Genomic DNA, 17,074 nt, shown 5'->3' with positions numbered 1-17,074 from the left:
AAGTAAACATCACATAGTACGTACACATAGCAATTTACTTTCCAGAATCCCGATGTCCCCTGTTGAGGGAATATATTGATCTAATATATTCCTTTATATAGCATTCTTTAGGCCAGGCATTTTGTTCTGATCAAGTGTCAGGCCTGGCCTGAGAATCTCTCCTCACTCAAGGGCATACGTCACTGGTGGGTAATGTTCTTTTGCCAGTTAGATAAGACCTGACAAAAACAGCTAGTCAAGAGCCGAAATAAAATACAAATTGTGTGCTAACTTACTGACACCTGAAGACACATCACAACACCTCTTGCGCGGGTATCGAAAATCCAAATATAGCATGTGCTAAGGAATGTGTATTGATTTAAACACCTAATTCTATTTAAATATATTTAGTTATTGATCCAATCATCTGTTTTTATAAGAGATTATTTGTTACGCAAAGCAAGCATTGTAGAATGTGGAGAGAGTCAGCACACCCCAAGATTGTTGTGCATCTGACAGACTGTTATGTAAACACGGCACGATCATCAGTTGCTGTCTCTAAAACAATGGCCTTATGACGCATTATAGCTGACTCTTAAATAAGGTCAAAAGTAACTAGCCATCTGCGCATGCACTTTCGGTCAGAACGGCAAAAGAACACGCCCTTATCCTTGAATGTATAAAGCAGTGAAATTCGGGGGGACGGGTTTTACAGCACTTCGGCAGAGAGGGGGAATCCATGTCTGGGATCCCGCTCAGATTGTTTATTGTGGATCCATATTCTGTTGAACTTTGGAACGGCTTCCTCTTGGTTTCACAAAGTTGGGATTCACGACACCTCAGAAAGAACCTGGAACTCAAGGGATCGTATCTCCCACACCCCGATGTCTGAACATACAAAGCATTAATTCACCTCATATACTGCAGCTATATTGTGACAGCCTGCATTCTATTGCCAGTTCCTTGTATCCCACATAGGCCAGTTCAGAAACATTTGTGTAGATTAGTTAAACAAATTTGTTGCTTCATATTATTATGTTTCCTAATGTTCATATTATGGCAGTATTCACACACTGAAAAACAATTATTTCCCACTGTAACATCTGAAATCAAATTTGTTGGGAATAAATACATTCTTAATAAACAGTTGTTTGAATAAATTAATTAATGCATATTCACATGCTGGAATAACAGTAGCTGCCATGCTTATTTATGTTCATGTTCATTTAAGTAGCATTCCTGCACAAGCAAATAAAAAAACCTGCTTCCTCATACCAAATAGCCAAATTTGTAGGATATGAGCTACAAAAACTAACTGGCAATTTGTTATCCGTGGTAGGTGTTTGGGTAGGATGCTACGTGGGATAATAACCTACTGAAGCACACACAATTTAGAACAAACACCTTGCACAATCGGGGAAATTCATGGCAAGTTTTCCACCATTTACATTCGGGTGGTGTCAGACTTTGTGGGATAATCTTTCAGTCCACGTGGGTGTGAGCACAATGCTGTCACCCAGGAATGTGAAAAGACTCACACGCATCCTTCACTGGGAGGAGACAAGGAGCTGCAAGCCGCTGGACTCACCTCCTCCAACACTGGGACACTGGAGGGAGGGAGGACACAAAGATCGGTTTCTGGCGCACAGAGGAGACAAGGTGATAGTGGATAAAAGGAGCGTATATTTTCCGAGTTTCGGGACGCACCCCTCGTCTCTTCGGTCCTCGCGTGACCCGGGACGATTGGAAGGAACCCCAGGTCTCCTGGGCCACACTATCGCATCGCTTATGAAACAAGCACACTAAAAGTGAGGCACCATTCATGCAAGCTTTCTTGCATACATTCATTCATTCATTCATTCAAAAGAAAGTTGAAAAGATTACTTCAAAAAAAAAAACAAACTTGTAAGTTTTTATTTAATATATTTATTTTCAGTGCACCTTTTAACTTCATTACCTCACATCATTCCAGTCTGTTCCACTGGCCTGGTTTATTTCAGTAAAGTTCATACAGAAAGTAGAAACAGCTACGTTTCAACTTAAACGTTTGTGTGTGTGCATTCATACGTACACATACACACATAAATACAATTATCAGATTTAGATAAGACAATGATATACATATAAAACAAAAACATTCAAAATATATATATTTTAAAAAAATCTTTCAATCCAGGTCTGCTTTAATGTGATGCATTTACCAGCAGAGGTAAATGCTATAGCTTGTATGCAATGGTTCAGTACAGGACTGATTTCAGTGTCTTTTTCAGAGTGGAGCCAAATTATTTCAGTATCATATGGCATTTACTTCATTGATTTTCTTCTTTGCATCACAACAGAAAAACTGGACATTTTCAGATGAATGTAGTTTTTTTTTTTGCACAGCAACCTCGAGCTTGGAAAAGAAATGTGTTAACTCAGCATTAAAAAATGACCAGAATTTTACCCATTTATGTTTTTATAAAAATACTACATAGATTTTGGAAGTGAACTCCAGGTGGTGTCTTTACACTGCCTGTGTCGGAACATCCTAAGTGTGTGAAGGTATTAGCCTCTTACTACTCACTTCTTACCATTTGAATTTTAGCAGGCTAAAATTATTTTTGAATTATTCAAAACTTTATCACCTGACCTCTCTGACCTCATCAACTTCACCTCACCAGCTGAATCCAATGACCTCATCACCTGAGCCCAATGACATTTCAGATAATTGCTAAGCAACTTATCCAGCTGTCCATGTGTACAACCATCTATCATAGTGACATATCAGAGTCACATCAAAAGAATTTTCTATAAATCCTATTTCTGAAATAAAACATGACAGTACGTTAATTGATCTATTTTAATTGTTAATTGATTTAATGCTCAGTATGTTAATTGATCAAATCCCCCATAGGAATCCTCAAAAGAGTTTTTCCTTTGCAATCTGTATATTGTTTGATTACCCACATCCATATACTATGCATCACCATAGGTCTGAGGTATTGTGATGAGTAGAAAGAAGTATTGAGGTGGAAACCCTTTCATTAACCAGAAATTGCCCACTGAAAGAGATCCAGAACAAACACGTTACTGAGGAAAGTCACACAGCTGCTTCTTTACGTTCACATTCCTCCCGGATCATACTCAGAGCAGTTTACGCTCACATTCCTCCCGGATCATACTCAGGGCAGTTTACTCTCACATTCCTCCTGGATCATACTCAGTGCAGTTTACGCTCACATTCCTCCTGGATCATACTCAGAGCAGTTTACGCTCACATTCCTCCTGGATCATACTCAGTGCAGTTTACGCTCACATTCCTCCTGGATCATACTCAGTGCAGTTTACGCTCACATTCCTCCTGGATCATACTCAGTGCAGTTTACGCTCACATTCCTCCTGGATCATACTCAGTGCAGTTTACGCTCACATTCCTCCTGGATCATACTCAGTGCAGTTTACGCTCACATTCCTCCTGGATCATACTCAGAGCAGTTTACGCTCACATGCCAGTATGACGCCTGCTCCCTGCTCACTCCTCAAAGACATTTTCCAGACTCACAACAGATTTTGTTTTCTTGAGGTTTCTTTACTTTATTAAATGACACTGCTATATTTTCCAGCATATAAAATTTAGGCTTTATTTTTGCACAATTACCAAATTGTTTAATGACTTACAAAATTGTTTTATGAATTACCAAATTGCTTAATGACTTACAACCAAAGCTTATGAAATATGAACATGGAATATGCACAGCATCAATTTCATTAATGTGACAGGATCGTTTAGAAACTTTTTTTTTTTTTTACTCAAGTAAACGAGTACTCACCAGAAAATTCTGAAATCTGTAATCAGAAAATTGGGAACCATTTTTTTCATCTTTCAAAACAAACAGCCATTATTTTGATATATTATTTGTGTTAAAGGGGACAAAGTGCATGTACAATGCCAAAATCTGATTACCGAGTACAGCAATATCTTTCGCAAAAACACATTTGAAGCTTTTCTTGTTGACTGACAAGTACGAACAATAAGAACCTTTCAGCACTATAATCCTGACTGTGATGCTCATAACCAATGATAACAATGGTCAGAGTTAATTCTTTTGACCAATCATGATCTTATGGAGGCGAGGCTTCGTTTAGAGGTGGTGATTCAAGCGAGGTTGGCTACTGAGGTATAATACAATGCTGAATAAAACCCACCCGAACCAATCAGATTGCAGGGACCAGAATATCACAAACCATAAATTATCTGCCCAGACTCTTGCGGCCAGGCTGTCCTGGAAAAATAACTCCAGAAAGCCAAACGGAACCTCTGGCTGGACGGAGTCAGGATATGAAGGGCCGGACCTGTGAGCCTGTGGACTCTTATGCTCAGAATAAATTCATCAGCAGTCTTTCACATGAAATGTTGGGATTTCAGAAAAGTATATTACACTGTTGGAGAGAGGCCCAAGTGAGCTCTTCAGCATCACCCCTATTTTACATTCAAAACATTTTTTTTTATAATAATTTTTTTAATGAATAAAAATTGTGGTGCACAAGGCTGAGCTCCCCTCAGATCTGCTGTGGACACACACAAAAAAAATACAAGACAAAATATTTGCATCATCTTAAAGAATTCACACTTTTTCCTTACATTAGTACAATTACCAAAAAACAGACACTGACAAGACAAGACAGCTACACAGGCAGATATTTACAGCTTACAGGGTCACTTGTATACCAACAGGAACATGCCTTCTGTACAAAAGGATACTGAAGCTATTTTTCAATACACAGGCAAACAGATAAAGGGGGCATGCTACAGAAAGAAAGGGGAGGGTTGGACAGTAAAGATTATTCACCTGGCAAATCAGTCTTTTCGAATAAACAGTGAAGTGTGAAGGTTGGAATGAGTGTTTTAATGTAACAAAAAAATTAATTAAAAAAATATTATAAATTGGCACATGTAACAAATATCCCCAATCTTTAAAAATACACAAATAAACAAAATGTCACATCCACTTAAAATATACATCTGTACCATCCAAGAGAAGGTAAACAGGGCAGAAATATAACAGAAACACATTACATTTGGACACTTTCCTCTCAGGGAAAAGTTAGTGTAAATCCACTTTGGATTAAAATATAGGCGTTGAAATAATTTTAGTTTTAGTTGGTTCAACTTTAATTCTAAAATTACATTTCATTACATAAATGTGTATTGTACAAGACTTGTTCTTCAAAAGTTCACAGAATTATAAAAGTAACACCCTCCAAAAACCTGTCAGACCCAGGAGGTAGGGCGAAATCTCCGAACCCAAAAAAATGTTTGGGAATATTTGTTACCAGTTTAAGATGCTACAGATGGAAAAGGGAAAGACCAGAATCAGGTCTAATGATCCAGTGTAAATGATTTTTTAAAAACACACACCAACTGAAAGCTTCTGACATCAACCCAGAATTATGCTACCATGAAAATATAGCCATATCTTCAAATTCACAGTGAACAGTGACATGGAATGTTTTTTTTTTTTGTTTTTTTTTTCAAAATGGATATCATGACATTTGGCACAACCAATCTCTGCCTTCTTACATGTAATGTAGAGATTTTTTATTTTTTTAAATTCCAGGAGCATAAGAGAAGCACACCATAAAACATTTCCCATATATTGTATATTATTGTATTTACACACACTGCAAATATAAACACATCAAGTTGCTTTATTCGTGTGCAAATTTTAAGACAAACATTTCTATCACCTTCAGCTAGCCAAGGCAAGAAATGGTCACGATAGGGAGTCTACTCACCAATATTTTGAATTTCTGATGGAATGTTAACCTAATGATATTCATGAGGATTCACATTTGTCACTGCAGAACCTTCCACACTCCTGCTTCTTTGTGAAAGAGCTGAGACAGAGTATGTTGAGATCATCGACTTTGGCCAAAACTAGTAAGAGCTTTAACCAACCCTAAAACAGTTGACAGGTAATTCGGTTTGAACAAAGGGAAATGAATGAACAGAGAAGCCCCTCCACCCCACCATGTGAATCCTGCTAGCCTGTCAACACAGACGGATCATTCTTTTTAAATGTGCATCTCCTTCAGTACAGAATCAAAAATTTAAGACGATAAAAAGTCACAGTCAGAGAAACGGAACACTGAGCACACGGCTAACTGCACCCAGCGACGTTGGCACATGGGACTCTGTGAAGGCTGCTGGGTAATGCTTCGCACACGCCCAGACAGCATCGTCAGATCCTGAAGAGCAAAAACCTCATCGTGATAATCACAACGGAGACGCAATAAATGCAATAGAGTAACAGAGTAAAGACAATAATCGTGTAGACTGGAGGAGTTACACCCTTTGCTTTAAAAGGAAACAAAACATTTTTACAGTTAGATATTATTACTATACAATACAATATAATCAGAGACAGTGTGGCACATGTTAACAGTTAAGTAAAACACAAAGGTGTAGATGCTGGAAAACGGAGTGGAACCAGTGTGTTCTCAGCAAATGTTCACCTCCTGGAACAAATGTCCATTTCAACGGAACACATCAAGTATTACGACTCTGGCACGGCTCCAAAAACGCCCGAAATCAACAAAACTTCTGACATTATCATTTTTTTTCTCCAAAATATGGCAAAAACTAGTCGATAGCACTTCAAATGATTTGATAAATGTATTTTAATACAGCTATGTTTGATGTGTGGCCTATGTGGAGAGTGTAGCTGAATTAATGGTCAATGTGTGCTCCGAGCCTTCTCTGAACAAGCGCCAGACAGCACGGCACCCTGGGATAGGCTCGCGGTCCTCCAGGGGCCCAAACCACTCCTGAACTTTCTCGTTTTGTAGGAAATGCATTACAATGGCAGACAAATTGAAAAAAAAATACATTTAAAAAAATACCACATACTTTCTATTTGATTTTGGTGAGATATACAGGTGTACGAGGTTGCGTCAGTCGTCGTGTTCATTTCACAAGGAATGACCGTATTGCCAGCACTGCAAATCTACCTTTGGCTGTGGCCTAACTGGTCATGACGAAGTTAATAGCAGCTGTAGGCATTTGTAAGAACAACCCTTTCCCAACACATGTGCAAGTATTTTAAATTTATAATTTAAATGACCCATACTGAGGTTCTAATTAATAGCAGTAATGTTAAATTACCCACACTGAGGTTCTACTGTGTAGCAGTTGAGTAAAATGACTCATACTGAGGTTCTACTGTGTCTAATATAACTCCGCAAAGCCCACGTACAGATGAGCAAAACAAATACTGCACCGGGATTTCCCCAGTAGCCAATCAGAACCCTTAAAAACCTGCTAAGTGCTGCAACTGGCGAATGAGCTCCAACAATTCAATGTGTAAAAGAGGTTCCTGATTGGCAGATATGATTTGGCACAAACCTCCATTTAAAAAAGGGCAACAGAGTCAGGAGTCGGAGGAAGCAGTCTGCAGGTATTAAATCTACATCACTTCCTGTGAGCTGTTCCCCTCCACAATCACAGTGACAAAATCATAAAACGGTTCAACCGTTGATGATAAATGATTTTTTTTTTAATCCTGTATTTCATTTTGTTTACCAATTTCCTTGTTTCTGTTACTAATATTGGTGTCATTTAAAGGTGCTCAAATGACAGGGCAGTTATGCCAAATCCAAGAAAAAACGTACAACAAAGACGAAAACCTGCGCTGTACAAAATGGTGCTGTGGACAGCTGACTAATATGCAAAAATAACATCATAAATAAGTATTGTTTTATATATTAGAGCTTCTTAAACCCATGGGAATAAACTCTTTAAAAAAGCTCTCACACGCTACAGTCCCAGCAGCTCAGAAGTCAATCCGTGGGGTCTTTTTTCAGAAAGATTTAAACTCCATTTTAGTCCACAATGTAGCTAAAAGAGATTTAAACGACTGCCACAGGAATGGAGCCAACTCATTAAAAACCGTTAGTTCAGTGCGATCTCTGTTCACAGCCCAGGCTTGATTATTACTTTTTTGGATTTAATGCTAGCCCTCAAATTGCAAACTTACAAACGGCACAGCACACACTCGCTCTGATAAGAGCTGACTGACAGACAGATTTGGCACTTTTGCACACAATACACCTGGCCACGTATCCTTCATCCATTCAGAAGAACTTCATCCCTTCAGAGGTACTGGAATATGACCAAGAGCAATGATTGGTCAAACTGAGGTCCCCAAAATAGGCATCAATATACCTGTCACAAGTCCTAACAAAATCTCACTACTGATAAGCGCTGGTTTGGGTACGATATCCAAAGGCTGAATATTAATGCAGTTTCTTTGAGAAATGACGTAGCTGTTTAGAGGAATGAAGCAGCTGTTTTTAAGTGCAAATCCATTCTTCCCGGACAGTAGCACCGACCAAGCCCTTTACTGGATCCTTCATGGTAACATGCTCTGATGTGTCCCCATGGTGCCTCAAGCAACCTCTCCACACACAGTACTACAGGAGAGCCAGCGACCAGTTTACACCCTACAGGCCATACGCAGTGCTACAGGAGTGCCAGTGACTATTTTATACCCTACAGGCTACACACAGTACTACAGGAGAGCCAGTGACTATTTTACACCCTACAGGCCACACGCCGTACTACAGGAGAGCCAGTGACTATTTTATACCCTACAGGCTACACACAGTGCTACAGGAGAGCCAGTGACTATTTTACACCCTCCAGGCCGCACACAGTACTACAGGAGAGCCAGTGACTATTTTACACCCTACAGGCTACACACAGTGCTACAGGAGAGCCAGTGACTATTTTACACCCTACAGGCCATACGCAGTACTACAGGAGAGCCAGTGACTATTTTACACCCTACAGGTCATTCGCAGTAGTACAGGAGAGCTAGTGACTATTTTACACCCTACATGCCATACGCAGAACTACAGGAGAGTCAGTGACTATTTTACATCCTACAAGCCATACGCAGTACTACAGGAGAGCCAGTGACTATTTTACACCCTACAGGTCATTCGCAGTAGTACAGGAGAGCTAGTGACTATTTTACACCCTACATGCCATACGCAGAACTAGAGGAGAGCCAGTGACTATTTTACATCCTACAAGCCATACGCAGTACTACAGGAGAGCCAGTGACTATTTTACACCCTACAGGTCATTCGCAGAAGTACAGGAGAGCTAGTGACTATTTTACACCCTACATGCCATACGCAGAACTACAGGAGAGCCAGTGACTATTTTACATCCTACAAGCCATACGCAGTACTACAGGAGAGCCAGTGACTATTTTACACCCTACAGGCCATATCCAGTGCTACAGGACAGCCAATGACTACTTTACATTCTACAGGTCACGTAGTACCACAAGAGAGGCAATGACTGTTTTACACCCAACAGGCCACATAAAACACTACAGGAGAGCCAGCGACAATGTTATACTCTATGAGAACCATGAGAGGGGCATATATGCAGTAGCAACCAGAAGAACCATGTCCAAATTAAACTTGCCCGACCCATCCACAATAAGGGGATCCTATCCTATCAATACAGTTCTACTGACTCCCAGTGACAGTTGGCTAATGCTGTTGGGCAGACTTGGAAAGGCCTACAGGCCATGTAAAAAAAAGCCTTTACAAGCTGGCTATACTTATTTAATGGACACGGTATGCACATAACTGAAAACAAAGAGTCTTCAGTATGCCAGTCATAGTGTGGCCTGTTTCCACACCTGCTAAGAGGACCTCCTGGAGAAACAGCACTGAGGCAATTAAACAGGGAGCAACACATCAATTTTCACATGGAAACCAGAGGAGCACCACCAATCACAAACAACATTGGTAATAAGTATTAGAACAATTCTGATGATGATTGGTCAATACTTTCTGCCTATACTTAAAATAGAATAGAATATTAAAACCGTATTCTTCCCAGGAGGAACTTCAGGTGAAGCAGCCAACCTACAAAAAATAGAATAAATAATTTACATATATAATACTAATAAATAAAACGACAGAAATTGCATTTTTAGAGATTCCTAAATTGCATGACTATTATTACAAATGAGAAATTAATCTATAAAGGAAATACTACTTAGAACTTCCATACAGTAACAAAAAAGTTGACAGGTGACCACTGAGATCTGTGGTGAGCCAGCGGAGATGGTCCTTATGTTGCTGCATTAGTCCGTGTATCGAACCACACGTCTTTCTGTCAAGAAGGCCCATGAGATGGCATGAGGGTTAATATGCATGTCCAGTAGTTTCTGACTCTTATAATACGGCTGAATTGTGTCAAACACACTAGAGAATTTTGCAAGCATCCGTCTGGTATATGATTTTGGTATCTCCAGATGGGATTGAACCAGATGAGGAAGGGTAAAAGAGCATTGTATATTCCTTGGGTAGGCAGACTGTAATGGGTCTGCTATGCTCTCGCGCACGCTGTTGGATTTGTGCAAGCACCAGGTGCTCAAAACACTTCATGATGACAGACATTATTTGGATCCTTTGGGTTGGTCACCTTTGGCTATATATAGGGAATATAACAGAGGACTCCCACTGCTCTTTGAGTCAGTGATGATGCTGCTGCCATCCTCCTTTAACAGGACTTCTGATGTCATCCCTTTCTGACTGAAAGTTGCTAACAGTCTCAGCAGACTGACTGCAGTGTCTTCGACTCAAGGCCAGGGTCCTTCCAGGTTGTTGATAGACTTGAAAGGACCTTAATTCCTCTCCAAGCACCTCTCTTCAACCCCTCTTCTGATTTTCAGCTTTCTTTTTCTACACCCTCTTCATCTCTAGATTATTTTTTTCAGCCTGGCCGGGATTAGTTTTGACTCTACTGATTAGAATGCTCTCTATTTCTCATTTACAGTACCTAGAGAACCTAGGCGGGATATCCATAAGATATGCACAGACTGCCACTGCCTTAGTTGATTTGAAAATGTATTATTACCAATCTACTCTGTGATTGGTAGATGTGCTCTCTGGTTTTTTTCTGTAAAAAAAAGTGATATTTCGTTTCTGTACCCATTGTATTATAACCAACAGCACAGGAAATATAAAATACACCATGGCCTGGCACATGCTAACTCACAGGTAATGCGACAGGTACCATCGTTACAGGTTTAATTACAAGACTGTCAGAGTGACAAAATCAAATTGGAAAACACTGCAATTTGGGCCAGCCAGTCCTGTCTCGTATTTACAGCTGCACTCATAATGCCAAAACAGGGCCCTGTGCAACTAGGCTACACCATGTAAATCACACTCACAGTGATATGCAAAAACCGAACATTCTACCAGGGGGGAAGTCTCCAACTGATTATGTGAGTTTACGCCTTTAATAAGATACGAGTATGAAGAGCAGTTTGCGGTACAGGACTGCAGACACATTAGTCAACCTGCGTTTTTTTTTGTTTGTTTTTTTTTGAAAGAGGTAGAACAGTTAGGTACTGTACATATTGAGTTAGATGTCAGTTAGGAAAACCAACACAGCAGCTTGTGCAGGGTTCAGTTCTCATCTCAATAGGCATGTTAGTTACACAAAGTAACTCAGCATGTTGTGCTAACTGACACACAGTGGAGTTGGAAACGTTGTATCAGCCTACACCAACAACGCTAGGTGGCTTAGAACCGCACACACAGTGGAGTTTTAAATGTGGTTACAGCCTACACAAACATCACCTGGTGGTTTATACGTGCATATAGCAATAGAAATGAGACACTATTATGGAAATGACGACATGAACAGAATTGTTACTCTCAATTACATGTCTTCAGTATAAATAACTCATTTCAATTAATGTACATACTAGCCAAAGCTGAATAATATTTAAACAAATAGTTTAATTTATGGAGCACTTTGATATTATTTCAGTTTTAGTGTACAATTGATTGGCCCAAACTCCTTTTATGAGATATGAAGGATATTTTAGATACTTACAGAAGTTTCTGATGAACAGTCAACTGTAGAATGGCTGGCACAGGCCATTCGGGGGTTTGAAAATACACGTCAATTACATCCAAAGCAGATGTTTTCAGAAGCTGTACGTATGAAAATACAGATTCATTTTATAATGTATACTCACAATTACATGACAGCAGAATAGCATATTCATTTTTATATTGTACCAGTGTAAGTGCAGTGTCAGCGTCCCCCTTCACCATTGGCATTGGCTGTTTTCAGTTCCGTTGCCATTGTGATGTGTGGAACCGTTATTGGATACAACACTATCACATGATTGTGCACAGGCTCTAACTAATAGCTCACCTTCTAGCTTATTTTTTTAATACACGTATCCACCTAGATAGCTAATGTTAGCTACTATCTCATAACTGCTCGCTAGCTAGCAGGTTAGGCAGCCTTTGTAGCTACTAGCTCACAGACTAGCTAACTAACATTAGCTATCTAGTGTAATTCACAACATTTAACATGTCTTAATCACTTTTCTGAGTTTACAACTGTAACCACCTAGCCAGCTAATGTCAGCTATCTGTAATTCACAACTGATAGCTAGGTAGGTAGTAAGGTAGTCTTCTTAGCTACCAACTGACAGGCTAGCTAGTTAATGTTAGCCATCTAGTGTAATTTCACAACATTCATCAATATTATTTATCTTATTTAACATGTTTTAGTCACTTTGGTAGGTTTACAAGTATATTCACCAAGCTAGCTAACATTTGCTATCTGTAATTCACAACAGCTAGCGAGTAAGGTAGCCTTCTTAGCTACTAGCACACAGGCTAGTGAGGCTATCAAGTTAAATAACGTACCATTAACTATATGTGTGCAAGTGCAAAACTAAGTTTCACAGTGCACAGGCATGTGATAGCACTGCCCAATAGGAGGTCGACACATCCCAATAGTGATGGAACCGAAAACAGCGCTGCCGATGCAGGAGACGCAGACAGCGCACTCACACCGGTACTACTTTCATGAAACACAGCGGTCTCAGGCAGCACGCGCCATGGGAAATAGTTCCTGACACAAATATTAAATGTCATTTTTTGAAGAATAACTGGGTAATGTACACACATGCAACCTCTGGAGTCATAGCATTGCAGTAAAGGCTGGTTGGGTTGCATTTAGATGAGAAACCCCCAAACACTATGGCTGTTGCTAGCCCTCAGAAACTCAACTCTAAATATCTAAACTTCATTCTAAAGTATCCTTCACAGCACACAAAAACTGGGTGAATCGGAAGCATACACCATAACAGAAATATTTTTTTTTTTAAAACAAGCCACAAAATGAGTGAACAATGCCTTAAACTCCAAGCTACTTGATCAGGGTTTTTTTTGTCTCTGAGTTCAGAGACGACTGGCTGCTCTGAAACCCTCCAGATGCTCTCCAAATCAAGCTTTTACTTTACTTTCACTGCGATATAACACAACCACCCTGGCAGAACGCATCACAAAAACACTGTTCTATACATGAAGTACAGTCTGCAGCGTGAGCCCTGATTTGAGTACCATGGTTACGCCCACTGGTGGACGTCTGCTATGCGACTTGATGCCCATCGCAGCAGCAATGCGGGAACGCTGCAATGCGGGAATGCCGCGATGTGGGAACGCCGCAATGCGGGAACGCTGCAATGCGGGAACGCTGCCATGCGGGAACGCTGCAATGTGGGAACGCTGCAATGTGGGAACGCGGCAATGCGGGAACGCTACCATGCGGCAATGCCGTGATGTGGGAACGCGGCAATGCGGGAACGCTGCCATGCGGCAATGCCGCGATGTGGGAACGCCGCGATGTGGGAACGCTGCAATGCGGGAACACTGCAACGTGGGAATGCTGCAATGCGGGAACACTGCAATGTGAAGATGCCTGCTAGGCTGCGACCAGCTCGCACCCGACTCCTGCAGCTGAAAATGCATTGCAGATCCTGGCCTGTGTGCGTGAGGCTTTCGGCTGAAATGGTCTGCAGATCCTGGCCTGTGTGCGTGAGGATTCGGGCTGAAATGCTCGGCAGCAGGATCAGATTCCACAGTCCAGAGGACTCGTTTCATTGGTATATCAGATACCACTGTCCATCAAGGACACATTTCATTGGTATATCAGATACCACTGTCCATCAAGGACTGATTTCATTGGCACAGAGAATCTCCAGCATCTCAACAGAAATAAATAAAGCTCCATCCTCCATTTACATCGGCCACGTCATTTACTCTTACAGATGAGCTTTAACTGTCCAGCAGGGATTTAAACAGATTTAAAACTCTCCTGACGTGAAAGCTATCCATGCACGCCACCTTTTATCATGTTAACCTTTCACTGGGTTTTATCAAATGCATGCACTTCATTATTTCATGTCAATGAAAAACCTTTTAAAAGAAAAGGTCTAAGTGCTTTGTAATGAACTGCTAATGATTTAAGTACGACCTCCTACGTACATTCGCCAGTAGTATTAGTAACAGTAACATTTGTGATGGTCGGATTGTTCAGAAAAAGAATAAGACGCACTTAAATGGAATCACATGTGGGATTACGAAGGCTTATGATGGCTTATGAATGCTGTCATAGTCTGCTTCTACTGGACCGTAAAACTACAACAAAAAATAAAGTAAACGCTTTGAATACTTCACCATTTTTAAATAAAAATCTTCCTTGCAGTAAAAAAATAGACAAAAGTAATTATAGACAAAAATAGACAAAAGTAAAAAAAAATAAAAAATTTAAAAAAACAGTTAAATAGAATGTGTGGAGGGATGCCAGAGTCTCGGGGTAGCAGGGGACCCATGGTCCATAGGAACAGTCTCTGCTCCAACCCAAAATCAAACCGCAAACAAAAAGGACCACCGCATTTGCCAAAAGTGATCAACACATGGCAAAAATACACACAAAATTAAACCAAACTCTCAAGAGGTCTTTATACACTAACTGAGGAATTATATTAGAATTCTGTCACCTCCTTTCAAGTTGAAAATCTGCACCGCCCAGTCCGTTGAGATGGCTACTGCCTGTCAGTGCAAACGGGAGGAAGAATAAGGGAAAGAGGGAGGGAGGGAGGGAGAAAGAGTGATCGACCCAGTCTGCTTTCTGTCAGTACCTTTCTGTTTCCCCCCTCTCACTCTCCTTTCTGCCTTCTCTCTTCTCTCTCTTTCTCTCTCATGTCTGCCCTATGTCTCTCTCTCTCTCTCTCTCATGCTCAGAGCGGCAGGTCTCTCTCTCTCTCTCTCTCTCGTCTGCCCTATGTCTCTCTATCTCTATCTCATGCTCAGAGCGGCAGGTCTCTCTCTCTCTCTCATGTCTGCCCTATGTCTCTCTATCTCTATCTCATGCTCAGAGCGGCAGGTCTCTCTCTCTCTCTCATGTCTGCCCTATGTCTCTCTCTCTCTCTCTCTCGTGCTCAGAGCGGCAGGTCCGTGCTGTTGTGGCGGGTCTTGCGGGACGTCCCGTCGTCGCGGGGCAGGGCCTTCTGCAGGTTGGACATGGCGGCGGTCTTCTTCAGGTCGATGACGGCGTAGAACTGGCTGCGGCGGGTGGGCTGGGCCGGGGGCTGGAGCTGGCTGGCCTGGGCGGGGTCCTGGTGCGACGGCTCGCCGTCCAGGTCCACCTGTATGTAGTTGAGCTGGCGCGGCTGAGGCAGGTGCCCGTGCTCGCAGCCCCCCCCGGCCCCGCCCCTGCCCGCCCCGCGGTGGAAATCGAAGCTGAAGACCCCGGGCCCGCCGGCTCCGCCCCCCCCCGCCGGGCACTGCTGCCTGCGGGGGGGGCAGGCCGGGCGGCGGGACCCCAGCTGCACGCGTTCCGTGTTGACGTAGTTCCGCATGTCGTCGCCGTGGAGACGGTCGCCGTCCTGGTGGTAGCCGTTGGGCGTGCCGGGTCCCTCGGAGAACTCGTACTCGTCGTAGTCCTCTTCCTCGTACTCCTCGTCCTCCTCCTGCTCCTCCTCTTCGTCGTCCTCCTCCTCCTCCTCCTCGTCCTGCTCCTCCTCCTCCTCGCGCTGCAGGGCGCGGTACTCCCACACCGGGGGGAGCGAGGGCAGGTTCTCGTAGTTGAGCAGGGCCGTCTTGCGGTGGCAGCCCCGCTCGCAGCCGTAGGCCTGGGGGGGCAACGGGTGGGGGTGGGGGTGGGGGTGGGCGTGGGGGTGGGAGTGGCCCTCCCCCCCGCCGCCGCTGCTGCTGCTGCTGGAGCCGCCCGAGTGGGACATGGAGGCGGGGCATGCCCGGCTCCGCCCGGCCCCGCCCCTGCGCCCGCCCCCCCGCAGGCCGCTGATGTTCTCGTAGGTGAGGCGGGTGAGCTGGCAGCCGCCCGGGTGCTCGGCGGGGGCCGGGTGGGACTGCCGCTGAGGCAGGTGGTGGTGGTGGTGTTGGTGGTGGTGGTAGGGGTGCTGGTTCCGCGCGTGGGCCCCGCCCTCCAGCTCCGAAGCCCCGCCCCCGTGGGAATGATGGGCGCGCCTCTCTCTCTCCAGCTCCAGAAAGCGGCGCTGGGCGGGCGTGGGGCCCAGCATGAACTTGGCCTCCTGGGAGGCCGTCTGGAGGAAGACCTGCGGGTCCTCCCGCTCCTCCAGCGGGCAGCAGTGCATGCTGGGAGCCACGCCCCTGGGGGGCTCGGGGAAGGGAGTGGGGCGCACCTCGGGCAGGGAGTGCACGCAGTGCCGTCCCCGGATCTCCGCCTCCACACTGGCTGTGTTCACATAGGTGTGGGCCTGGAGGGAGCGAGGGAGAGAGAGGAGCATTTGCCCCAAAAACAGTAAGATACACAACACACATACATGTTACATTACATTCGTTTAGCAGACGCTTTTATCCAAAGCGACGTAAAAAAGTGCAAATCAAGGTCATTGGAACAACTACAAAACACAGATTCAATAAACTACAATACTCATTTTGTACAGTTATTCATAGCCAAGAACACAGTCCAGTTCACACAATGAACATTATTCTATCCTAACCTATGCCAAGTCAAACTAGGGGGCAGTACAAGCTACAACATTAGGATGATAATACAAAGTACATTCACGCTCACACGCACACGCATGGGCACGGGCACACACACACACACAGGCACGCTCACACACACGCACACACACACACAGGCACGCTCACACACACACGCGGACACGCGCACACACACACGCGCACACGCACACACATAGATAAATATATACAAGCAGTG

General features: G+C 43.2%; 1 protein-coding gene across 1 annotated transcript in view; it reads right to left on the bottom strand.

Moving 5' to 3' along the window:
- Positions 1–4,566: 4,566 nt before the first annotated feature.
- frs3 (fibroblast growth factor receptor substrate 3) overlaps positions 4,567–17,074 on the bottom strand; it is a 32,645-nt gene continuing 20,137 nt past the window's right edge. The window contains exon 7 of the mRNA XM_064299626.1: positions 4,567–16,604. Coding sequence (XP_064155696.1) covers positions 15,306–16,604 — 1,299 coding nt within the window. The 3' untranslated portion in view covers positions 4,567–15,305. The remainder of the gene's footprint in view (positions 16,605–17,074) is intronic.

Source organism: Anguilla rostrata, chromosome 11, assembly GCF_018555375.3.
Source record: "Anguilla rostrata isolate EN2019 chromosome 11, ASM1855537v3, whole genome shotgun sequence".
In the NCBI taxonomy this organism is placed as follows: Eukaryota; Metazoa; Chordata; class Actinopteri; order Anguilliformes; family Anguillidae; genus Anguilla; species Anguilla rostrata.
This window is presented reverse-complemented; position numbering and strand designations above follow the sequence as displayed.